Source organism: Podarcis filfolensis, assembly GCF_964270895.1.
Source record: "Podarcis filfolensis genome assembly, chromosome: 3".
Lineage (NCBI taxonomy): Eukaryota > Metazoa > Chordata > Lepidosauria > Squamata > Lacertidae > Podarcis > Podarcis filfolensis.
Window position 1 is genome coordinate 92,223,368 of NC_139606.1, and position 26,763 is coordinate 92,250,130.

Below are 26,763 nucleotides of genomic sequence, written 5' to 3' on the forward strand. Positions count from 1 at the left end.
TTAACTATACATACAATATTAAAGATTGTTGAGAACTTGCCTATAATTCACAGGATGTAATATCCTATAATAGTCTTGATGCTAATGGAAGTATGGTGTTAAATCAGCTTAGGCACAAAAGTTCGCAGATTCTTCTAAGAATAACTGCTATTGTGGGTTGACTTTGTGTAAGAGTGTTTTCACATAGCTGGTCAACATTTGACGTTTAAGTTAATAATATATAATTTCTTTATGAAGCCACAGATTGCCTTGCACCTGTTGTTGAAGATGCAGAGGTTCATAACAAGACATACGGGACTGGAGATAAATTAATAATCAGCTGTCATGAAGGATTCCAAATCCGTTACCCTGATTTAGACAACATGGTTTCAGTGTGTCAAGACGATGGAACGTGGGATAATCTGCCCATTTGTCAAGGTTTAGTACACCAGAACATCCTCTTTTATAGACCTTACGCCTTGTCTCAGTGTAACATGCCTATTTATCTTTCTTATTTCTTATTTCTTTTACTGCTGAAAGAGATAATGGTTACCTATAGTTCTTAGTACAGTAATACAGTACCTTTTGCCAAATGACTTTTTTTTCATTTAACATGGGCAAAAAACATATTTGCATGCCACTTGGTTTAGTACAAAGGTAGGGAACCTCAGCTCAGCACTCTGGCCACTCTGGCCAGTCTTCAGGACTCTGCCCAGGCCCTACCTCTCTCCCTGGGCATTCCTCAAATACTCTTGCCTGGCTGCAAGGTGTCCTTGAACTGTGGCAGTGTCTTCTGCTTGCCTGGATGAAGGATGCAGGGAGCGGGGCAGTGTGTGGATAGAAACCTCTGGCTTTTGAGTGGCTGAAATGTAGCTTTACTATACAAAGCAAAAAGTAACATCCATTACTTTGTCCATTTATGTCTCTGGCCACATCCATTTTTATGTCTTGCACCAACCACAGGTGTGGAAAAAAAATTCAACTTCTGTTTTAGGATGACCACTTGCACATCAAGTGGGTGGCGCTGTGGGTTAAACCACAGAGCCTAGGGCTTGCTGATCAGAAGGTTGGCGGTTCGAATCCCCGAGATGGGGTGAGCTCCCGTTGCTCGGTCCCAGCTCCTGCCAACCTAGCAGTTTGAAAGCACATCAAAGTTAGTAGATAAATAGGTATTGCTCTGACGGGAAGGTAAACGGCGTTTCCGTGTGCTGCACTGGTTCACCAGAAGCGGCTTAGTCATGCTGGCCACATGACCCGGAAGCTGTACGCTGGCTCCCTCGGCCAATAAAGTGAGATGAGCGCCGCAACCCCAGAGTCGTCCGTGACTGGACCTAATGGTCAGGGGTCCCTTTACCTTTACTGTACACTGAATAACTTTTCTGCATATATATTTAGAGAATAGTTCTAACTACATTTTAGTTGCCCCTGTTGCTAGACAGGGAAAGCTTTATTTTAAGGTGTGCACTGCTTTGTTTTAGGTTTTAAACTTTTTAAAAAGGTTTCAGATTTTTCTTTTGGTTGAGTTATGCAGTGTCTATTATGCTTTCCTGCCATAAGTGAAAATGAGCAGATATATTTTATTTTAAAAGTATTGGAGAGCAGGTAAGGAAAAAGTGAGCCCTAAGGCATGCTCCCATTCTCTTGTTCTTTTCCTAGAAGGGAGAGGTGTTTGTATTTTTGCTTATAAAATCTATTTATAGACTGCCTTTTTAGGTATAGCCCACTCAAGGCACCCTATGTATCATAAAAACACAATACAGTTTTAAAACACAGCTATATAATTAAAATGGCAACTGTACAAACTTTTTTGAAACACAGTTCGGTTAAAAATAAATAGCTGGGCAGATTCTCGCTGCTAAAGAGCTATACTTCTTAAAGTAGCTTTCTATTTTAAGCTTATAAAATAAAGATTTAAAAGAGGGGGGAAAGCTGCCTGAAATAAACCCTCCTATAAATTTGAGAAGTTGAGGCACTCTCCATTTCCACGGGGAGAGCGCTCCATAAACTGGGGCAACCACAAATAAGGCCTTCTCTCCCATGGCACTGACCAAGGAAACAAGATGAGCAAATATTCATGCTTGGGAAAGACCCATTTGGGTGTAAGTCCTTCCTTGGTCCCCAATTGTACTTTAGGTCAAAACCTACACTTTCAGTTGGTCCTGGAAACACAAAGCTGATGAAGAACAGGTTTTACATACTCTGATCACCAACACCAAGGTGGCAGCATTCCTTGGCAGTTAAGTTTCTGTACTTTAAATGTCCAGAAAAAGAAAGTTGCGTATTTCTGAAGCGGCCTGCAAGAATACCTTAGTGTCAGTTATAAGCATCTGCACAGTCGGGGTGGTGGTAAAAATGTATTCTTGGTGTTTAGGAAAATTTTGTAGCATAAGGAGGAGAGGCGGTTTCTGAGGTAAATCTGGAGCTTGTCTCATGCTGTGGAATTGGATGCCAGTGCAGATAGATGACTGACATTCCCATCCATGTCAGGTGGGGATCTGCCATGCCCTGTTAGCTAAAGTTTCCAAGCAGGGCAAATTACAATAAATGGGCTACGCTTGGCTGAGGGGGCACAAATTGCACTACGACTAGATGCAAAATAATAGACAAAGCCATGGTGCCTTTTGACACTGTAAGCAAACTTAAACCAAGTGTACTCCTCAAAACAGATAATACACTGTTGTGTGTGTTTAATGGCAAAGTCACAAAAGTCACAGAATTAAGTACCTTTTTGGTATGTTCACATAGGGTTGTATTGGATTAATTTCTACTCATAGTAGATCCACTGAAATGAATTGTCTATTAACTTCAGTGGAAATACTTTGACTATGATGGCTAACACTGGGTGCAACCTATAAGTTCCTATTTGAAATATCCTCATTGGGGATCTTTTGTTGCCAGCTAAAAATATGTTGGTGTATGGCTGTAAGAGTACATTAAATTTATTATATTAAATGAAGCTCAGAATAGGAGGCCCACAAAATGCACGTGGTGCTCATTGAGATCGTTTTACGAATTTTTGAGCCTGTTTTGATTGATGGAGAAAGTAAGAATAAAGTTTGCTGCCCACTACAAAGCTCTCCTTTCAAGCAGCATCCATTTGCTTGCCTAAATATTTTTGCAGCTAGTGGGTAACTGTGGAAGCTTCTTAGTGTGGATGTTCAGACCCATTGCAACTAGTTGGAACTAGCCAATATTCCTTTCTTAACTGCATTCACCGATTACAATACATATAAGATGCTGAGTATCACACCTTTGAAGTGAACAAGCAATTGTTTTGATAAGTATCAGTCTGAAAATGAAGGATTCCATGTGAAAAATAATAATTATTAAACTAGAAACTGAAGGGGAGGGGCAGAATGTATAAAAAGAGAAAATACTGCCATTTTTAATTAAACCTATGCTGATTTTGCAGACAGTATATTATAATTTGCTGCAGCTGTACACTAAACAATTAGGAGTAGTGATCTGGCACATTGCGGGGTGAATCTGAGAGTCAAGTCAGATGAGCAGGAGTAACATTCGCTGTGGGGAGAGAAGGGGAAATATATTTTAGCCTGATAGCTGTAATTGGGATGTTTTAAACATAAGCGTCTCATAATAAGATACCTCCTTCTTCTTAATTTGCAGGTTGCCTGAGGCCATTGGTTCTTCCTCATAGTTACATTAACATATCTGAGTTCGAGTCCTCCTTCCCAGTAGGAACTATGATATATTTTCAGTGCTTTCCTGGATATAAACTAGAGGGGACAGAGTTCCTTGAGTGCATGTATAACCTTATCTGGTCAGATAGCCCACCTAGGTGCCTTGATGTGGAAGGTAAAACATCTTATATCTTTTTAAAACATTTATAACTTGTCAGATAATATCTGGTATATTTTTTTACTTCATTTAATGACTTTCCACTTCACCTTTCTCTAGAGCCAAACTTAGATGTTCTATTCACACAATTAACTATTATGTGGAAGGTTTTTTTAAAAAATAAATTGCAGGTGTTGGGGTGAGGGACCCAAAAGTGGGCCCGGTCTGACATGGGAGGAAAAAAGCCCCTTAACGCTGCTGCAGGGCCAATTCAGGTCACCCCCCCCTCCATGCCTTCTATTTGCAGCAGCGGGAGGCCCCATTAGCTAAAGTAGTGCTTCAGGTTAAGTACAGTTTCAGATTAAGAACGGACCTCCGGAACGAATTAAGTACTTAACCCGAGGTACCACTGTATTTTCATTCTGAAGTGGTACAATTCCAAGGGGACTGGACACCACTTGATTCTTCTGAATATGACCCCCGCCCCGCGTTAACTATCCTGAATGTATTTATTGTCTCTATTCCCCCCACCCTGCCCGCATTTGTTCTCACCTGTTTTTTTATCAAAATGTGTGCCCATGACCCTCTCACATTCTTTGCAGTGCCTCATTGAAAACATGCCCATGAGAACAGACTGTTTCTGCTTTTCCTCTGTCCTTCAGTCTTTCCACCAATTGGCATTTCTTGACAAATCCAGCAAATATGAGTCCTTGTCTGAATAGTAATAACATTAATGTAGTTTATTCTGAGGTACAAACAAATGCCCTTAAAATACACTGCTTTTTTTGAAATTTAAATGTGAATGTATAAAAAAGAATGCTTCCATTTAAACTTTGCTGAGAATATGTCCTCCTCAGTCATGGCATCTGAAATAGTACTCCTGGTTTCCAGGATCATTTCTCAAGCCTATTCCAAGAATTTGTAGTGCATTATCTACTTCCTAACCTTCCAGTACATAGGCCAATGGGAGGGGGGTGTAGAGATTACATATCACTTCCAATCATTCAACAATTTCATACATCTAAGTTTCTTCAAAACCCTGGATGAAACAGTATCTGATCCTGGTGAATCATTGCTGTTGGACCTATTGATTTGCTCTGAAACCTTTTTCTGCAGGAACTTCTATTAGTGATAGTGTTCAGCACAACTAACCAACTGAAAAGAATTGCCCTATGTAGGTGCTCACTTTTGTGTGAAGATGGAGGGATCATGTTCATTGGCACTGTGTTGAACTGTATCACCTTCAGTCCTATAGAATGTGCACGACAGTCTTACAATGTAATATTTTGGTAATATGTCTTCAGTGTTGCTTTTCCTTGGTTTGTTGTCCTTCAGTTGTCCAAAGCCCCTATTGATTCTCTCACATCTTTCCTTCCTCTTCTTTCATAACTTTATTTTATTGGTTTTCAGAGAGTTTACAAAAAGCAAACAGTATAAACAACTCTGGAGTTCTACAGATAATGATAATACAAGTAGTAAAAAAAACTTGTCTTAAACTTATGCATTGTCGAATAGAAAAATGAGTACCTGTGACTGATTTTCTGTGTCCCAGTTGTCAAGCTTCGCCAAAAGATTTGAGCAAGCAGGGTGTGGAAATTAAAACTCTATTGATACTTCTTTCTAACTTAATACCCATGCAGTTTATTCTTGTTTGTGCACATAATACTAAGTTACAGTTTAGTGTGCTGTACAAACAACACACCTGTGAAATTTGTTCAGTGCCCCTGCTTGGCTTCTAAAAATGAATAGTGCGTCTGTGATAGAGGGGTGGGGTTGTTCTTTTCCTTTAGCCCCCTGGCTCCAGAAATTACATTTGTTATTTCCTTGTTATGTTCCTAAATATGGACAGATGGGGGAAAGTTGCTTCCTGTGGTTAGTGGTGAGAAGGGAGGATAAAGGCAGCAGGTTTAAATTGGAAGATGGATCAATTAAGGTTTTAATAACCAGGAAGAATTGTCTATCAAGAATGGTTTGGCAGAGGAACAAATATTCATGTGAACATGTAGATTTTCAACACTGGAGGCTTTTAAAAAAGGATAATTAGATGATCTGTCAGGAATGATTTGGATATAATTGGTATTGCTGAAGGTCAGGAAAATTGGTTTAGTTGGCCTTTACCGTGTCAATTTTTATCTTGATCTGTGCATTAATACTGGTGCAAATATTTATGGAATTACACCTGTATTGTATTGTTGCTTGTAGCTTGTATATACATACACAAATGTTCAGTATTAACAGATAAGTGCAAAGTATTTTGTATGTGGAATAAAAACACTAGAGATAAGAAGAATTTTCAAAATCTGCCTAGTTTATGTAGGATTCTTTCTTACTCTATAATAACACGTTTGCAAGGTTTGTCTTTTTCTTCTTTCGGAGACAGTTTTTCGCATTTCAACTGGTAATAAACCTAAATAAAATAATACTGTGTTAGTGTCGCATGAATAAAATGAAATTATATTATCAATTTTTGAAGGCTGTCATATCTGTGCATATAAACACCCGATTTGGTTGCCCCCCCCATCCACTCCATTATGGCATCCTGGAAAGCATATTACTGCTGAAATAATAGAAGTGTTTTGAAATATGCCATACTGTAGTAGGTTTGCAAACACATTTTTCCCCATCTGTGGACATTGTAGGCTTGTATAGGCAGGGGGCAGAGGCTGCAAAGTGACTCATTCCTGTTGCATATCCTTCTCCCCCTCCCCACCTCTCCATTGCTGAATGTTTATAATCTTGAAGCCATGCACACAATACAGTGCTAAGAGAACAAAATATTGGCTTGTTATCTGCGTCTCCTTTTTATGGCTTCTATTCCAGTTTGATAATAGGGTTGTCAAACTAAATCACTACTTTATTCCTACTGTCACCTGTGTGTTCTGTGTAGAAACCCCTTGGTACAGTTTCTAGTTAATCAAATCTCTAAGCATCTTTTTTTTTTTTAAGCTGCATTTTCTTCCCCAAAGTGTTGCAACATATATCTTTTGAAAAATCCATTTCCCCTCCTCCCTGGACTATCAAATTGTGCTAAAGGGTTAGGCAATAAGAGAGAAGAGCTGGTTACTCCCTGAGGCCTGCCTTTTAATATTGAACTTACATTTTATGTAAGGATAAGCATGCTTGCTTTTTGTCATGGAGGGAGAGCTGTATTACCGTTTTGTATCTTGGACCATATTAATTGATTGAGCACGAGGTCAGTGGATAGATCTTCTTTGCTTTATTCCCACTAAAGGTTTTGTACGTATTAGAACATGGGTAGGCAAACTAAGACCCAGGGCCCGGATCCAGTCCAATTGCCTTCTAAATCCAGCTCGCGGGCGGTCTAGGAATCAGCGTGTTTTTACATGAATAAAATGTGTCCTTTTATTTAAAATGTATCTCTGGGTTATTTGTGGGGCATAGGAATTCATTCATTCTTTTTTCAAAATATAGTCCGCCCCCCCATAAGGTCTGAGGGACAGTGGACTGACCCTTCTTGAAAAAGTTTGCTGACCCCTGTATTAGAAGCTATATTGTCAGTCAAAGCTTCAAACTCAGCTAACACAGAGATTTAAAAGTCAATATTATGCCGTTTATAGTTACTTTTGAATGATACTCAGATTATTTCATTTTCCAGACTGCTGCTGCTGTTACTACAGTGGTACCTCGGGTTAAGTACTTAATTCATTCCAGAGGTCCGTTCTTAACCTGAAACTGTTCTTAACCTGAAGCGCCACTTTAGCTAATGGGGCCTCCTGCTGCCGCTGCACCGCTGGAACATGATTTTTGTTCTCATCCTGAAGCAAAGTTCTTAACCTGAAGCACTATTTCTGGATTAGCGGAGTCTGTAACCTGAAGTGTATGTAACCCAAGATACCACTGTACTTTATTTATTGCCTTATACGATGGGATCTGAAGGCAATTTATATCATAGAACAGAAAACATAAGAATTGGTTCAATTAAATAAAACAACAAACTAAAAGTGATCATATATAAATCCAAAGCAATTTTAAACCTCCAACTGCCATTACAGATATTTGTATAATTAGCATTTTTTAAAAAACAGCTATTAAAAGAGCCATCAAGCCATGGAACATAAAAATTAACAGTAGGTGGTGGTTGCCTGAATTCACTCATTTTGGAGGTTATGATAGGGAGTGTGCCTGTCATAATCACCCACTTGGATAAATAATTATTCTCAAGCTTCCCTGCACCAACCCCATTTTACAGCTTTCTCTTTAGTTTTAGGTGTGTGGTTTGGTTTTTAATTATATTAAATGTTGCAAATGCTAGCAGTAAATAAGGCACAAAATCTAGTCAGATTAGCCTTCTCCCAGTCAGAGGTTTGAGAGACTAATCTTGGTACTTTGAAATCTCTATGGAAAGCTGAAGGGGAAATGTCTACTGTCCTTATATAACTTGTCTGTCAACATTAGCAATAGATCCCCTAATCAACTTTGATGCGTTATCTTTCCTTTCTATTTCCTTTCCCCTTCGTGCCCATTCTTTGAGAGAAATAGTGAGCCCCACCTAGTCTATATTTCAACAGGGCTATGATTTTTCTCACATAAATGTTGACAACATTGCTGTAAAAGAATAGTTTAGTACTGTATCTTTTGCTGCAGGATGTTTGCTTATTTTTAGAAGATTGGATTAAGTTCCACTTTATTTGGTATTACTGGATAAATTACATTATTGTTGTTTCAATGCCTACACAGGAATCTGCATTTCTTCTAACTCCCAAAGCCTCAACATTTTGGACTACTCTGCTGCTTACAAAGCCCATGGACCTAGAGAGACATAGATACCTAATTAAACAAAGTTATATGGCACGGAAAATTATTGTTACATGCCACCCCAGTCTCCATAGCAGGGTGAGATTCCAGGGGGTCCAGGGGCTTCCTCAGAGTTATAAATGATGTCCTTTGGAAATTTCTGGGTCCAGAGGGTAAAAGGTCTGTCACCCACAAATTCACAACAGTATACAAGTATAGCAACGAGTCTCTCTCTCTCTCTCTCTCTCTCTCTCTCTGTGTGTGTGTGTGTGTGTAGGGAGTACTGACATCACATTTAGACTTGGTAGAGATTACTGAATCTGCCTTATTCATCTTATTTATTCAGCTCACACACAGCCAGTACAGACTCTTATACCTCTATACAGTTGGTTAGTACTTCATCAAATAACAGAAAAGACCATGGCAGTAGTTTAGATTTTGCTACTGTTGTTATGTTTGTGCTAGAGGCAACTAAATATGGCAATGCGGTCATATCAATTCTTTAATTAGGGATGTTGTATTTCTTAGGACAGTCTGTGGAATAATATCTCTCTCCCACTCAGAGCATCAGTCTCACATGCAAGGATATTCCAACTTGCCTTGGCACACCTGAATGAGTATTCAGATGCAAATCTTGTACCCAGGTTGCTTGGAATATAAATTGAGATTTTAAATTGAGATTCCCATTTCATGGCTCTGGTAGCACTTTTTAATACAGAGATGTACAATTTTTTTTTTATTGTTCTGCTTTATTTCTTAATGAATAACAGCTTGCATGAATAACATTCTGCACTGCTTAGAAGGATAGAAAAAACTGATTAGAACACATTTTGACTTTATATACAGTACTTGCATTTTAAAATATGAATCTTTTTTTATTTTAGAGACAAATATATATTTAATTTTATTATGAAGCTCTGCTGCGTAAAGCTTTTTGTCCAGAAAACCATTATTTTAGATTATGATCAAAATACATCATTTGATGTTTTACATTTGTTATCCACTCCTGAGTATATTTGATTCAGTCTGACAGGTGTCAAGTACCAGCATCAACAAAACTTAGTGTTTGATGTGGGACATTTTGCCACACCCAGGCTGTGTACACACCATATATACAAAGCACATGAATAATGGGAACCTGTAGTTTACCCACCACACCACAGAGCTACAATTCCCAACACTCTTAACAAACTACAGTTCCCAAAAGTCTTTGAAGAAGTCATGTGCTTTAAATATATAGTTTGTACATAGCCCCAATTCCATACATCATTTGAAATAACAAGGTTCATGTTTTGAACCCATGTTTTGATATGTATTAATGGAAATATCACAGCAATTAATAATTCCATACATTTTGCTCCATAACCTTAACCTCTGTCTTTTTATCATTGCATTTTCTAAATCTGTAATATCCCATAATGGACCTTCGTTTTTATCAATTATATGTAACGAATATTCTATGGCATCACAACAATTGAGAAAAATGCGTTTGTCAAGGTTTTGGTCATAGTGAGTGTGTTTGCACTATAATCTTGGAGGCAAAAGGAATGGAACTGTAAACCTGATAAACCAGAATGAAGAATAAAATTCGGTATTAACTGCTGGATGCATCTGTCAGGAAGGCAAGATTCCCTCTGTTTGGGATAATAGGTTAGGCAGGACTTATTTTGAAAAGCATTCTATAATTTCCAGAGTATTTTGAACAGCAGTTTTCCAGTGCATTGTAATACAGCAGCTAATCTGGATTTGAGAGGAATGTAATGCCTTTTTATTCAAAGGCTCTAAAGCATTTTTGAAGGGTGATAAACCTCACGAAAGGAAGCAAAGGTTTAAGCAGCAAGGGCTCCTGTGCATTTCCTCGGCTAATAAAATAGATTATCTGGTTGGTTCTAAACCCATGCAGGCGGATCTCTTGCCGAATTTGAATTGCTTTTTCTGCTGCCATCTGCTTCTTTTGTACAGTGGAAAGATGCTTTTGGATCACAATGCCTGGTAAAATCAGAATGAAGACCAAAAGTGGCCCATTATCTCCTAGATACCTTCTCAAGAAGACAAAAAATATACATCCCTTTTTAATGGGTAATAGATTAGGCAAGTACCCTACAGTCTGTGGGACAGTAATATCAGTGGTGGTTTTTTCATAAGAACAACAAGGGCACTAGCTCACCAGCAGCAATCAGTCTCCCGCTTCCCTCCAGAGGAGGGGTCAGCAACCTCTTTCAGCCTCAGACCATGTGGTGGGCCGGACTATATTTTTTGGGGGGAAATGAACGAATTCCTATGCCCCACAAATGACCTAGAGATGCATTTTAAATAAAAGCATACATTCTACTCATGTAAAAACATGCTGATTCCCGGACCCTCTGTGGGCCAGATTGAGAAGGCAATTGGGCCATATCCGGTCCCCAGGCCTTAGGCTCCAGAGCTTACCAGAGCTTAAACTCTCCCCTTCTTCCATGTCATGATCACTCTCTGCATGTCTTTCTGCTTTGGAGTCTCTGTTGCTTGACCTGGCACTGCCCCATTACTCTCTAGGGAAAGGGAAGGATGTACTGTATTTCAGAAAAAATAGCGTTGTGATTCTTTCCTTGACGCTGGAAACACCTAGCCAGTCAGGATGACACAGTTATTTCCTTCCCACAACAGATCCACAGGAAGCTCTTCAAAAATATATCCACCTATCTTATTCTGATTGTGGCCTAGGACTAATCCTAAGAGGAGCCAGCTGGGTCAGGCCAGTGGCCCATTGATAAATCTACCATCCTGTTCTCCCTGTGGCCAACCAGATGCCTGTAGGAAGCCCCACAAGCAGGACCCAAGCACAAGAGCACTCTTTTCTCCTGCGGTTTCCAGCAACTGGTGTTCAGAAGCACTGCTGCCTCTGACCAAATTAGAATTCACGCAGAATGCCTCAACCGATCACTGCTGCATTTTAGTTGTGAAACTGATAGCCAACACTCCACTTCGGAGAGGCAGGTGGTGTTGAATTCATTGAAAGCAGGAGCAGGGGGGAACCACGACAAGATCATGTTGGTTTCAGTGCTGCACTGCAAGACAGCACCTTCCTTTCTTGCAGTGCAGCACAAAAAAGTCCCCAGCACCACCTTTTAGCCAATTTCTGCCACCTCCTAGCCCTTTGTCTTGCACTTCCTTCCCCCTCTCATCCCTTAAAAGCTGCTGCTTCTTTCCCTCCCCTTCCTCAACCTCTTTCTCACCACCACTTAAACTACTCTGTCCAGTGTGTTCTGCCTACCGCTGGCGCCACCTGCTGTAAGCTGTCCTGTCCTTTCTCCCACCAGCCCTAGCAGGCAGCAGCTTTCAATGTACAGTGGTACCTCGGGTTAAATACTTAATTCGTTCCGGAGGTCCGTTCTTAACCTGAAACTGTTCTTAACCTGAAGCACCACTTTAGCTAATGGGACCTCCTGCTGCTGCTGCGCCGCCGGAACACGATTTCTCTTCTCATCCTGAAGCAAAGTTCTTAACCTGAGGTACTATTTCTGGGTTAGCAGAGTCTGTAACCTGAAGCGTATGTAACCCAAGGTTGTTGTTGTTGTTTAGTCATGTCCGACCCCATGGACCAGAGCACGCCAGGCACTCCTGTCTTCCACTGCCTCCCGCAGTTTGGTCAGACTCATGCTGGTAGCTTCGAGAACACTGTCCAACCATCTCGTCCTCTGTTGTCCCCTTCTCCTTGTGCCCTCCATCTTTCCCAGCATCAGGGTCTTTTCCAGGAAGTCTTCTCTTCTCATGAGGTGGCCAAAGTATTGGAGCCTCAGCTTCACAATCTGTCCTTCCAGTGAGCACTCAGGGCTGATTTCGTTCAGAATGGATAGGTTTGATCTTCTTGCAGTCCATGGGACTCTCAAGAGTCTCCTCCAGCACCATAATTCAAAAGCATCAATTCTTCGGCGATCAGCCTTCTTTATGCTCCAGCTCTCACTTCCATACATCACTACTGGGAAAACCATGGCTTTAACTATACGGACCTTTGTTGGTAAACCGGAGGTACCACTGTATAATAATAAACGCTACTAATGAGCTCAGGGTTTTTGCAGGTTATGTAGCCAAAACAGGGCTAGGTTTGTAGAAGTTGAAAAATGCTTATGAATGCAGCCTAAGGGGCAGCCCCCCTCCCCCTGCTGCAAAAAAACAACAACAACAAACCTCAGCCCAATGGAGGATTCACTCCCCAAGGAAGCAGTGATGGCCACAAACTTAGATGGCTTAAAAGGCTCAGACCAACTCATGGAAGATAGCTATATTCTATCTCCACTGGGAATCATGGGAGGGCTTACCGCTGTGGCAACAGGATGCTGGTCTAGAAGGACCATTGGCCCAATCCAGTAGGCTCATCTTGCATTCTTGTGACTGAGCATGCTCAGTGTTACACAATACAAAGTGTCAGGGTGAATCAGAAGACTCAAGTGAGGGTGGAAATAAGTATTATGAAAGAAAGCATAGCTGACTAGAGCTCTGGGCAGAAGCACTCTGCACAGCAGGGCCCACTTCATTTGGTTAGGCTAGAAGTTTTGTAATGCACAGGACTATCTCAAAGGCATCGCCTAACCGGCTCTTTCTATTCTGAATTAATAGTCTGCAAAAGATTGGTCTTAACGCTAATAATGTTGAATGAAGCAGTAATGTTTTTAGTGGCTTTGACAGATGATGGCTCAGTCTTCTAGCATTATTGATGTACGGCGTATTGGGAAGAGAATTGGGAATATTACAGGCTGTTTGATGTCCAGCACCTGCTTGGATTTAAAAAGGTTTAGTCATAGAATTGCTCACTTGCTTGACTTCTTTTGAAAAGGCCTGTGCGAGCCTGCAGGTTATCAATTAAAATATCAATATCTCAATTTGTGAGCTTAAATATAACAATGTGTCTCTTAGTGCACACACAGATTTTTTGGAAAGCAAGAGACTGAATTTGCCTGCATTAGCATAAAATTCATTACTGAGTGAATGGAAAGCCTTTATTCCCATGAGTGTAACTACAATAAGAACGAAGTACAATTTGAATCAAGGATAACTTGGTTATTTTCAAACCTGCTCCATTATTCTTTCATCTGTGGTCCTTACTTGAGAGCAGTCCTTACTTGAGAGCAGCAGGCAAGAGGTTGTTGTTGTTTTTTAATAATAATAATAATAATAATAATAATAATAATAATAATAGAGAAATAGCATTTGCCTTACCTGTTTAAAATGTATATATTGTTATTTGTGTCTGTTTCCAATGCATTCTAGGTCCAAAATACACACATATCCTCTTTTCTCCAAAAGATAACAACACGCTAGCTAACATAATTGTTGCTTTTCATTACCACAGATAGAGAGTATTGTTCTTTCCACTCTAGTGTGTGCCTTGACTCTCCTCTTGTAGTCTTCTGAAGACATTTGGCTTGACAGTTGATCTGTGCTAGTAGGACTTCATTGGGAGGTGATTGTGGGAGCTCATCCCTGCACACTGCTGTTCTATAATCAAATATCTGGAAATGGTAATTCCTAATAGACAAACGAGCCCGTGTGGCATTGTTCATTTTACTTCCACTCTATTGTTTTTGGTTCCTTAATATTGTTGTTGTTTTTTTTAATTTTTGTGTGTTTTTTTTAAAAAAAGATTTTCTTGTGTTAGAAAACAAAAAAATAAGGAAAAGTATGTTTAGTGTCTTCACTTTCAATTCATGGAGTCTTTTTCACAGTTTGGTGAATGCGCTGGGCCTTTCTGAATGTCAGAAGAGGCAGCAGGTGGCATTGCTGCAGGCTTGAAATTTTGCTTCTTTAAAGTAGTTAATCTCTCTGGTGGAAAATCTTTTCATGTTTCCTGGCGTTGGATCACTGCTCTGTATTGACACATCTCTGACAGCCTGTTATCTATGCCAGACCCTTGCAAATCAACCCTATTGCAAAGATGTTTAGATAGAGAAGCAGAGAAATGGCTAGGGACAGCAGGTAATAGAGTGTCCCCTAATCAGCTAAGATTATTCTTGTCAGAGAGGTTTGCTCGTTGAGAGAGCTTATCAGCAGTTTCTTTCCCTTGGTTCCTTCCCATTTAGAGCCGTTGTTTTAAGCCAAACAAGGAAAGCGTTTCAGACCTTCTTAATGAATCATCTTGCATTCCGTTAGGTTGAGTCCAGCTTGGAAAAGATGTAGAATATTGCTTTCTGTGTGAATTATGTGCTCTAGTTTCCAGATATTATAATTTATAAAGCTTTGCCTAGTGAAAATGCAAACAAAGCCATGTCTCCAGGGCATGCAGAATAGAAAGTGTTGCACATTACAATCAGGCTCTTCTGTAGGTTCGTTTAATGTCTTGTTGTGCTTTTTTGGGTAGGTGGGGTAGGGAATTACTTTTGAAATACATTATTCATGTAAGTAGATGCATAGGGAGAAGTTACTGAATTGAGATTTCTGTGGGAAATCTACTGTTGTGAATTGATGCGTGCATTATTTATATCTATGCAGTAGGTCTTTACTGCATAATAGAGGCATGAAATCCAAACACAGCAGCCGTTGGAAGGAAACAGTGAACAAATTTGCTCTTTCCTGGAAAGGAGCCGAGCCTGACCCTTTTTAGGTAACCCAAATCTATCTCCAGTGCACTAGGCACCTGCTGCTGTTTAATAATAAATTAATATTCTGCAAGTTCAGCTATTGAAATGAAAATGCTAGGAGCAGGAATTCAGCATGCAGAGCTTGTGACACAAAGAGTGCAATCATGCACTTACTTGAGAGTAAGTCCTCTTGGAACTTATCTGAAGAGGGTGGTTCTGTTAACTATTTTGGCTTGAGGTAGCGGATTTGCTTTCTAGTCTCTAAAGATCCATTACACAAATGATGCTAAGACCAAAAAAAAAAAAAAAAAAGGTTCTTTTGAGTCTGTGTATATGGTTAATGCAGCATATAACATTGGCAACAGGTGATTCTTAAATTGTAAAAGGAAGGGCGCCAGGGCTGAATTCAGCCCATTAGTTTTATCCTCTTGCCTGGAAGCCCTAATCTAAGTGAGAGTGGTTGTGGTTACCTTTTATTTAGCAATGAGTAAATGGAGAGTTTCTGGAGTCTGTGTGGATACGGTATGGAGCTAAATTATCCAGTGCTTTCTAAACAGCTGCAAAACTGCTCCTAATGTTGCATGTACAACTATATTTAGTAAAAAGTACTATGAATTCAAATAATTGTATCTGTAAAATAGGAATGCCAGTTACCTGCCTTACTTGATGTGTTAGTGAATGTTTATATAATACTCTGCACACCAAAATGCCAATTTAGACACCTGTTGCTTGCTTCTTTTCTTTGTAAAACAACCCTCATAAAATAAACGAAATGCTGGTGGTGAAATATAAAACTGTTGATGTTTCTTTTCATATGTACCTTTTTGGTCAGTCCTTAACATCTGTTGCAGGTGTATAGTACAATTCATTGAAAGGTTTCCTTAACAAATCAGAAATCAGTGGGATGAGTATTTTGCTGTGTACTTCATTGATTTCGTCAATTTCAGTGAGTTTTACATATGCCGACCTTGTGCTGGATTGCACTCAGCATTCATCCCTTCCTGATGGTATTAGGAAGTGCTTCTGTATTCTGAACTTTTCTTTCTTTATGAGGTTCCAAGGAAGCATTTAATGTTTGGTGTATGTATATCTGCACCACAGACAAATAGCAAGTTCCAGTAGAGATGGAAACATTTATCGAAACCAATAAACTAATTGAACTACTATTCCCCTTCCTCCACCTGAAATAATTATTTGTGTACTTGTAGCTTTCTGTAGTCTTTAAGAGCTGGAGGTGATAAACCTCTGTCGCCTGAACTACGTTAGAGATGTCAAGGCTGAATTTTGAATGCCTAGGTAGTCCTCTTCTATTAAAAAACAACAACCCTCATTTTATTTACTTACTTATTTATGAAAATATTTATAGACTGCCCACTCGTATAAATTTTCAAGCTTGTGCCAAGCCATATACATAGGTGCAATAAAGCAAGATACCACAAAACCATTTCAAAATAATCATTATAATGACTGGGAGAATAGAGGCAGAAATTGCTCTGTAGTCTGCTGGGTTGTGTCTTGTTAGTTTTATTGCCTTGGTATGAAAATTATAATTGCCAATGCACAGGGCTCAGGCTTGTAGTTTGCTAATATATTGGTTTGTAAATGGCATAAATAAAGGGATGTGCACAAGCTTGTTTGTATATTGAGATTGCATGCAATCAGATGTCAAGGAAATAAGCAACTATCTTACTTTTAAAAGACATCTGAAGGCAGCCCTGTTTAGGGAAGTTTTTAATGTTTAATGCTGCACTGTGTTTTTAATATTCGGTTGGGAGCCGTCCAGAGTGGCTGGGGAAACCCAGCCAGATGGGCGGGGTATAAATTATGATTATGATTATCATCCAACATTGCATTCAGTTTATATTTATTGATGTCGGTCATGCAATGTTGTACCTCACTCATCCTCACATATGTTTGGTCTTTTTGTGTCCAAGTTTGTCCACTACCTCCTATGGTGACTCATGGAGATTACATTTGCCACCCGAGGCCTTGCGAGCGTTACAACCATGGGACTGTGGTTGAGTTCTATTGTGATCCTGGCTACACTCTCACCAATGATTACAAATATATCACCTGCCAGTATGGAGAATGGTTTCCGTCATATCAAGTATACTGTGTCAAAACAGGTAATAAACAACAACTTGAGAACCTGACATGTACATGAAAGTTTAGACCAGTGTAGTCAACCTTTTTATACCTAACGCCCACTATATGTATCTTTCTTGATGGTAAAATTTCCTTACCTCCCACCAGTGCTCGATGGAAGGAGGATTCAACTTGTGCCGTAGAACCCCCTACCGCCCACCTAGAATCCTGAAACGCCCACTAGTGGGCGGTAGGGACCAGGTTGACAACCCCTGGTTTAGACAATAAACATTCAGGCAAACAGAAGTAGAAAGGTGGGGTCCCCTATTTAACAGTGCACAATCTTACCAATGTAACATTTGTTTTGGCTTTGGTTGGTGTTATGTTGATGTGTATATATGTAGATAATTTTTAAAGGGCATATTACTGTATATACTCAAATATAAGCCCACTTTTTCAGCATATTTTTTGGGCTGAAAAAGCCTGCCTCGGCTTATACTCAAGTGAGGTGGGCAGCTGCGGAGGGACGAACAGTGAGAAAGGAGCCCTTTCTTGCCGCTTGTCCCTCCGCCGCTGCCCGCCTCTGACAAGGAAAGGCACAGGAGCCACGGCTGGGAGAGGTGCTGCGCTGTGACACTCTCAACCGGGCTCCTATGCTTGCTCTTGCGAGCGGCAGAGGCGGCGGCAGAGGAATGAGCGGCTGCTCCGCTGTCGGCAGAGAAGGAGGAGGAGCGAGCAGCAGCAGAGGAGGAACGAGCAGCCCGAAAGCAGCCTTTTTGGGCTGCTTGTTCTTCCTTCTCCGCTGCCGCCACCACCAGGTTTGTGGTTTGGTAAACTGGCTTATACTCGAGTCAATAAGTTTTCCCAGTTTTTTGTCCTAAAATTAGGTGCCTCGGCTTATATTTGGGTCGGCTTATACTCAGGTATATACGGTATATATACACAGTACTCCAGGTGTTGTCTGACCAAGGCAGAATAGAACACAACTATTACTTCCCTTGATTGGCGCACTATACTTCTGTTGATGCAACCCAGATTAGCATTGCCCTTCTTTTCCTCTTGCATCACACTGCTGACTCATGTTAAGCTGGTGGTATACTAAGACCCCTAGATCCTTTTCACATGTTCCACTGGCAATCCAAGTGTCCCCCATCTTATATGGGCTGGTTCTTCCTGCCTGAATGTAGAACCTGACATTTATCACTATTGAAATTCATTTTGTTAGTTTGGGCCCAGTTCTCCAATCTCTTAAGGTCATATCGAATCCCGATTGTGTTTTCTGAGGCATTAGCTACCCCTCCCAGTTTTGTGTCATCTGCATGATTGTAAAGTATTTGGGCCCTGGTCCTTTATGGCTCTAATGAAAAGTAAGTATTAAACCATTATTACCTAACATGACACTTTTTCATTATCGTTTGTGCCACAGAACAAACTTGGCCAAATACACAGGAAACTCTCCTGACAACATGGAAGATTGTGGCATTCACTGCTACCAGTGTTCTTCTGGTACTTCTGTTAGTTATCCTTGCCAGAATGTTCCAGACCAAATTTAAGGCACGCTTTCTTCCAAGGTTAGTAACACTTTTCTGTTATGTTCTCCTCCTTCCCCTTCTCCCAGTAGTTGGCAGTGTGGTACTGTATTTAATCCTTACCTGACTTTACTGAAAAAACAAAAAAAATTTTTTTCTTTCCAGTAGCACCTTGAAGACCAACTAAGTTAGTTCTTGGTATGAGCTTTCGTGTGCATGCACACTTCGTCAGATACACTGAAACAGAAGTTGCCAGATCCTTCTATATAGTGAGAAGGTGGGGAGGGGTATGGGTGGTTGGCAGATAGCTGAGATGAGCCTGTTGACGGCTCTTAACGACTGCAATAGGTCTTACAGGAAAAAGCAAGGGGTGAGACCTATTGCAGTCGTTAAGAGCCGTCAACAGGCTCATCTCAGCTATCTGCCAACCACCCATACCCCTCCCCACCTTCTCACTATATAGAAGGATCTGGCAACTTCTGTTTCAGTGTATCTGACGAAGTGTGCATGCACACGAAAGCTCATACCAAGAACTAACTTAGTTGGTCTTTAAGGTGCTACTGGAAAGAAATTTTTTTTTTTTGTTTTGACTATGGCAGACCAACACGGCTACCTATCTGTAACTGACTTTACTGCACTATATTCTTTTTTAATAAATATTTTGAACCACTCTCTTATATGCATCATCAAGGGTGGTAAACAAAAGCCCAGAATGAACAAGTAAATCAATAATGTACTTTCAACCCTCTTATCTTAAACTAGGGTGGCTGCCAGCGGTGGCTCCCTGTTTGTGGAATGCTCTCCCCAGGGAAATTCTCCTGGCACCATCATTATGTATCTGTAGGCAAAAACCTTCATCTATAACCAGGCCTTTGGCCTTTAACTATCTGTGACCTTTTAGAAGTGGGTGGGATGTTTTTAAAGTATTTCTCTTTCCTCTTGGTTTTAATGTACAGTGGTACCTCGGGTTACATACGCTTCAGGTTACATACGCTTCAGTTTACAGACTCCGCTAACCCATAAATAGTGCTTCAGGTTAAGAACTTTGCTTCAGGATGAGAACAGAAATCGTGCTCCGGCGGTGCGGCAACAGCAGGAGGCCCCATTAGCTAAAGTGGTGCTTCAGGTTAAGAACAGTTCCAGGTTAAGTACAGACCTCCGGAATAAATTAAGTACTTAACCCGAGGTACCACTGTATTCATGTGGGATTTATTGTCTATTTGTTTAGCTGTAGGTCACTTTGCGTTGCCCTGGGCAAAATAAAGCAATTGACAAATTTAATAAAAGTAAATAAAGTTGCTATTCGCAATTGATGTGTCCGTTGCCTTAATGTACAATACAGATGCAGTATACCATGAAAGTTAGCTGAGATTTTCTCACTGCCAACCTTGGATTTCCCAGCCTAACTTGTGATTCTGGGAATCTTAATGTAGGCTGATGTGCACAGTGCGGAATGAGGAATAAGAGAGTTCCTTATCTTTGCCACCCAGCTGCTTGCTTTCCTTCTCCCACCTCTTCCCTGGTTTGCTGGAGCTATTTAGCTTATTGTGACAAATTGCACATGGCTATCGGTCTGAACAGATACCTGGGCATATTTGAAGTAAATATTAATGATGCATTGCCTCAATTTCAGGTTATTAAAAACTTTCTAAGTGGTGAACCTCATACGTTGCTGGAAGATGATATTCTGACATTCACACTCTCTGACACACACACACACTCACGCACACTCTTTCTCTCCTTCCAATATAGAGGAGCTCAGGAGAATTGCAGCAGTGGCCCTGACTTCGTGGTGGTGGACGGTGTTCCTGTGATGCTACCTTCCTACGATGAAGCTGTGAGCAGTGGATTGAATGCCTTGGCACCTGGATGTGTGTCCCCTGCTGGCCAGGGGTATGTTTTACAGGCTGATGATCAGAACCCTCCAGCTTATCCGGGGCCAGATGACTTGGGCAGGTTGCCGGCGGAATTTGATACCTGTGACAGCATTTCAGGCTCATCGGAACTTCTTCAAAGTTTGTACACATCTTCTGTGTGTCAAGTGGGAGCACATCCTATCTCAGAGAGAACTGATGCTATCAATAGCACCACCGGGGAAGTAGCATCAACCAGCCCAAGCATTGACATTGCAGATGGTAATTTTGATTTTTGAACATTATGTGAGCTTGTTTTAGTGTCAGAGGTTTTTTTTTCCCCATATGAAGAAGCCATGAGATTGTGCTTTGGAGAAGGAACCTAACTGCATATTGGGTCTTTCTTTCTGTTCCAGCCTATGTCTCTTTTGCTTCTGACTTTTTTAAAAAAAAACAACAACACAACAACAGCAGCAGCAAATTCTTTACAACTCAAAGTTTCACCACCACCTTGCATCAGATTCTACCAAGGATTTGTGCCTAAAAATTCCTTTATGGCAGGAGAGGGTTAACGTGTTCCCCACTGCAAAAGACTGAACATTTGCTGGAGGTCAGGTTAGCTAGTTTTTTTGGGTACATGGCACATCTTTAAAAACATGTGGAGTTATAGTCTGGGCCTGGAGTATGAGAGTAGCCAAAAATGCCCTGTTTCATCAGCCTATGCGCTAGTTCTTTTTTTCTTGGTGTTTTTTTTTTTTTAGTAATGAGCGCACACACTACATTACAGTAAAATTCAACATAGTATCTACCTAGTCTTTTGTTACTCTGTCAGAAAGTCCAATCCAATTACCTTGTTGTAATATTGATTTTTCTCAACATCCAGCTGTGTATTTCAATGAGCTATGTATAGTTTACTGTGGTTTGTGTAATGCTCAAAGTTAGAGTCAGTGGCAAACTGGTGTTAGCGGCAGATTTTCATGGTCACCTACTCTAATGAAGACACACACTAAGTCATCTTTTATGCTGAGAGCAAATACTAATAGTAATAATAATAATTTCATTATTTATACCTTGCCCATCTGGCTGGGTTTCCCCAGCTAGTAAGATCACGCTTGGGATCCAACATTATTGAATAGGTTCCACAGCCAATGTGATTTTTGGCCATCTTTAAAATTTGGCTTGCTGAAGGTTTCATGGCCTCTTATTCCTCTGCACATGGAACTGCTTCGTGAAACATACTAATTAAATGACTCCAAATTAGTCATGAATGTGTGCCAGGCTTCAAGCACGCAAGCTGAACGGGTGGTGGTGGTGGGGAATTGAATCTTCATTTAATTCTCATTCTGAAAATTAGCCTGGCCTAAGAAAGAATAATCAGAGGACTACTTCACTGCACAGCCACCTGCAAAGTGCTTTGAACAATTAGCCTGATTTGTATGCAGCCACTTAGCATACTTTGTAATTGCACCAGGTCGCTATGTAGTAAAGTAAAAGAAAAAAATGGGTTGTCTGACTCAATGCATAAAGTGCCTTAACCTCTTAGCAGCAGTGGGCCTGTTAATGGCATGTTATAGCAAAATAACATTTCAGGTCCTCCCTTCACAGAGTTCACTATTAAAACCCAATTAACTCTTTCTTTTATTTTCTAGAAATTCCATTGATGGATGAAGACCCTTAATCTGCACAAATCTTGATCATTACCTGCTCACACCTCTTGGGGGGAGGAGGGCGTAAAAGAATCATGCACATATGTATACAAACATACCTATATATCTATATAAATCTCTATATAAAGACTGACTAAATATCGGGGGAGGGCATTTTCGGTTTTTATAAATCTTCCACATTATGATGTCACCAGATTTTTTTGTGCACATATCTTAATCAACTTTGGGGGTTGAGAGCATCAGCTATTCAACGGCAGCTTTACAAAAATGAATCCTGAGGATTTGATGAGACTAGTCACTGCAAAAGAACTATAGATTTATGGAATAGTGATGAGTGTATCTGCATCGCAGGAAGTCTTAACTGCTCTTTAGAAACACCAGTGAAAGTGGTTTGTGTTACAGGTACAAACTGCCTAAAGAAAGCATGTCAGATGATGTAAATTTTGCTTTATTGAAGCTGCTAAATATTTATGATGGACCACAATTTACAAAGGAATCCTAATTTATTGGGGTGCAGGGAAATAAACAGTGTTGAAATTAAAATTGGGGAAAGGTCATTCCTGAATGGTCTGTTTTAACCAAGCTTGTAGAGAGAAACTCTTGTGGTGATGTCATTTAAAGAGGCGGCTGCAGCAACAAAGCACCTGAGTTCAAGAAAGAACTTATTCTGGGTAAACGTATAATAAAAGGAAAGAAGAGGCTTGAGTCATGATCTAAAGGTTTTGTTTTTTGTTTAAAAAGAAAGATCTAAAATAGAAGTATTTATGAAACATTATCACAACTGCATTGCATTTGACCTGTTTTTTCTCATGAATGTTCCAAGTTATAAACAAAAGTAGCAAAGCCACACTTAGGCAAATGTTGAAATAGTAGTGTCTCACACCCATGTTTAATGAGGCCACTGAGAAACAAGAGGAAGGCAATGGCATTGGTTGGATCGCAACTCAAAGAGGAAGTCTCTGCTTAAATAGGTCAGTGAGGAATGAGCATGCTCAGTGGCATCTAAGAATCATGGGGTGTTGAATGTCTGCTGAAAAAGGAAAAGAGGAAACTGGTGAGGTGGGTGGGAGGGAGGGAGGTTAATTGACCTGTTCGAGCTACTTACAAGGAGAAACATCCTGGAGGAAGACCGGACTGGACTCTGTTGTGAGATATCAGTATTACTAGTTACTAGTGCTTTCACACCTAAGCTGAGGTTTGTACTAAGAACTTTATAGAGCCATACTGCACATGGTATGATCAGAAACGGTTATAGTTCAGTGTCAGAGCACATGTTCTGCATGCAGAAAGAAGCGTTGGGAAAGACTGAAACTCTGGAGCTAGGTGGATCAATGGTCTGATTTGGTATAAGACAGCTTCCTTTTTCTCATTAACACAAAATGCCAGACTGTATACAGTGGTGCCCCAGTCTACAAACAGCTCTGTTAATGAACTATTTGGTGAACAAACTCTGCAAAACCGGAAGTAGGTGTTCCGGTTAGCGAACTTTGCCTTGGAAACCGAACGGAATCAGAACGGTGGAAGGGCACCAGTAGCGGGAGGCCTCAGTAGGGAAAGTGCGCCTCGGTTTAAGAATGGACTTCCGGAACAAATTAAGTTTGTAAACCGAGGTACCTCTGTATCTGGAATTTTCTTCAACTTCTTCCTCACTCCCAATCCAGATCTCAACTGTGTTGATTAACCTTTTTCTTTTGTTCCATGGTCTTGATTGTTGTTGCTGTTCTTTTGACACAAAAGGGAAGCATGGATATCATTTCAGGGAGGGCAAGGGCAGATTTCTCCTCCCCACTCAGTACATCTAAGCTGTTACTTCAGCTACTGTTAAATCCAACACATTTAGGCTTCCTAGCTCCACATGCTCAAGTATTTGAAGATAAGTACAAAAATTATCTTCCATAATACAATGGCATTCATTTTACTTATTTAAAATATCTCTTAACCACACTTCTTCAAAAGATTCTAGCGATGAAATGCAAAAGTGTGACTAATTCACACAGCACTGCAACATAAATACAGCTTAAAATGAACAAATACATGGAACAAAATGCAACCCCCCCCCCAAAAAAATAGGTTTTTGCTCTGGATTTTCTGCTATCTAAAATGCTTGTGCAGATAGGGAGATATTTGCATGGTACACCTGTATCTTGACCTGTGACAATAACAATTTGTATATATCTAGACAAACAGTTAAATAAGACAATTTCCAAATGTGTGCACTTTTTACTTCTCTAGTGTATGTAATTTCTGAGACAAATTTTCTCGATAGCTTGATACTGGTTGGTTTAGGAAACAATACCTTTCCCCAACCGTACAAGCATTGCAGATTACAAATGCTATTGACATATTAGCTACAACTTGCCATTATATAGCCTCACAGTAAAGCACAGAGAAAATGCAACTAGGTTGCTTTTAGATTTTAAATCATGATTTTAAAAATAGTCCAGGAGGAGTACCACCTTTACTACCAATCCAGGTATATATGGTTCATTTTTCTATAGTAGAAGAAAGAGCTCATTGTAAACGCTCTTAAAGATCCTGAACCACTTCTTATTTTCAGTCTTAAGTGTATAATCATCCACATACACAATGAAAATGCTCTGAAGAGTCCACTTGTGTAGGTACGCAGTGATAAAAAAGATGAATACTATAGGGAAATGGGAAGGAGGGATTCTGTAGGTTGGCAGTGCAGCTATTGTGCCTTATGCTTTTATTTTACGGCTCATGATAATGAAAATAAGTAATGCTTGAAATAAGACAAAGCATCATGGAAATGTATTTGCAAGCTGGGGTATTTGAGTCAATTGCAATTGTCTGCTCAAGAACCATGCACTGAACAGTGTAAACAGCCTTGGGAAACTGTCGTGTAACAAACAGCATGTATTTTTGTCGATGTTCTATGGCTGCTGAGTAGTATCCAAATATTCCCAGAGTTTGTTGTGGGACTTAGAGAAAAGTGTTGCTGTAATTTATCAAAAATTTTCCATTTATTTTGCCTTCATGTCTGTTGATTTTGAGGAACGTTGGAGATAAAAACCTCATGAGAGTCCCATTTCAGGCGTATAATTCATAAACATTGCTCCCAATAAATGGGACCATCTCTCTCCTGCGGTACATCACAAACTCTTGCTATATCCATCCCCACTTGGTCCTCTGTTGCTGGTCCTGAGGCTAAGGAAAGTTCAGCACTTAAGCCCCACCTCCCAATTATAACTAGAAAAATCCAAAAGATGTGGTATAAATTCAAGTAAATGTATTTGCGGCATCATTTCATCCATGGAAGTTTTAGTCTCTACGCAACTCACCGTCCAATCCTATACATGTTTAATCAGGAGTAAATCCTGCTGAGTTTAATGATAATTAACTCCCAGTAAGGGAGTTTACAAATCTGATCTTAGACATTTTAGATAAAATACTACAAGTTTCTTAAATGTAGCAACAACAGTTTGTAGATAGTTCATCTGAACCTGTCTCATGACTGAATGGAGCAAAGAGCACCTGAGCACCTGAGCAAAAGTGGGAAAATATCAGGTAAGAGTTGTTTTTTGTTTAATACATCTCCTTAAGCCATTAAACCATCACCATTTTAGGCAACCAGAGTCTGCAGTGCACAGAAGTAGATATCAAAGTCTTCAATGGCCACATGTGCTACCCTTTTGAACTTACCCTGCTGATTCATTCTGTGGTTACTGAATCCTCAGGTATTGCAATAAAACAGTCAAGTGACGCCTCTGATGCTTAAAACACTAACCTTTTAAAAAATGTAACTCTACTGCAGGAAGGGAACAAAGGCTTTGGGGCATGATATATGTTATAGACAGCTATTTTGTAATGGAGAACTCCTAAAACTGGTTCTAGAAAATATTTTTAAAAGCTTTACATAGCAACCCCACACTCACATTGTGCTCATAGACTGTTTAATTATCCATTCAAAGAGTGCTCACTAATGGTTCATCATACTAGAAAAAAGTGGCAAGTGGGGTGCTGCAGAGATCTGTCTTTGACCCATTGTTGTTCAGCTTCTTTGTAAATGACTTGAAGAATTTGAGGGGATGCTCATCAAATTTGTCCATGACACCAAACTGGGAGGGGTAGCCAGTGCTGCTGAAGAAAGAATCAGGATGCAAGATGACCTTAACAGTTTGGAGAACTGGGCTCACACCAACAAAATAAATTTTTAATAGGGACAAATGTTAGGTTCTACACTTTGGCTGGAAGAACCAGCTGCACAAATATAAGATGAGGGACACTCAGATTGCCAGTAGTATATGTGAAAAATACCTAGGGGTCTTAGTAGACCACAAGTTTAACGTGAGTCAACAGTGTGATAAAAGCCCAAAAAAGGTTAATGCTATTATAGGCTGCATCAACAGACATACAGTGTCCCAGTCCAAGGAAGTAATAGTACCACTCTATTCTGCCTTGGTCAGAGCACACCTGGAATACTGTGTCCAGTTGTGGGCACCACAATTAAAGAAGGGTGTTGACAAGCTGGAACGTGTGGAGAGGAGGGTGACCAAGATGATCAAAGGGTCTGGAAACCAAG

General features: G+C 40.2%; 1 protein-coding gene across 3 annotated transcripts in view; it reads left to right on the forward strand.

Annotated features, from left to right (window-relative positions):
* The window catches only part of SUSD4 (sushi domain containing 4), a 75,840-nt gene extending 52,842 nt beyond the window's left edge, over nucleotides 1-22,998 (forward strand). The window contains exons 4-9 of one of the 3 annotated variants that reach the window (XM_083605289.1): nucleotides 238-417; nucleotides 3,607-3,795; nucleotides 17,021-17,212; nucleotides 18,598-18,742; nucleotides 20,453-20,835; nucleotides 22,203-22,998. In XM_083605289.1, the coding sequence (XP_083461415.1) occupies nucleotides 238-417; nucleotides 3,607-3,795; nucleotides 17,021-17,212; nucleotides 18,598-18,742; nucleotides 20,453-20,835; nucleotides 22,203-22,231 (1,118 nt within the window). In that variant the 3' untranslated portion in view covers nucleotides 22,232-22,998. The remainder of the gene's footprint in view (nucleotides 1-237; nucleotides 418-3,606; nucleotides 3,796-17,020; nucleotides 17,213-18,597; nucleotides 18,743-20,452; nucleotides 20,836-22,202) is intronic. The other 2 variants (XM_083605290.1, XM_083605291.1) reach the window with 2 other exon arrangements.
* The last annotated feature ends 3,765 nt before the right edge of the window (nucleotides 22,999-26,763 follow it).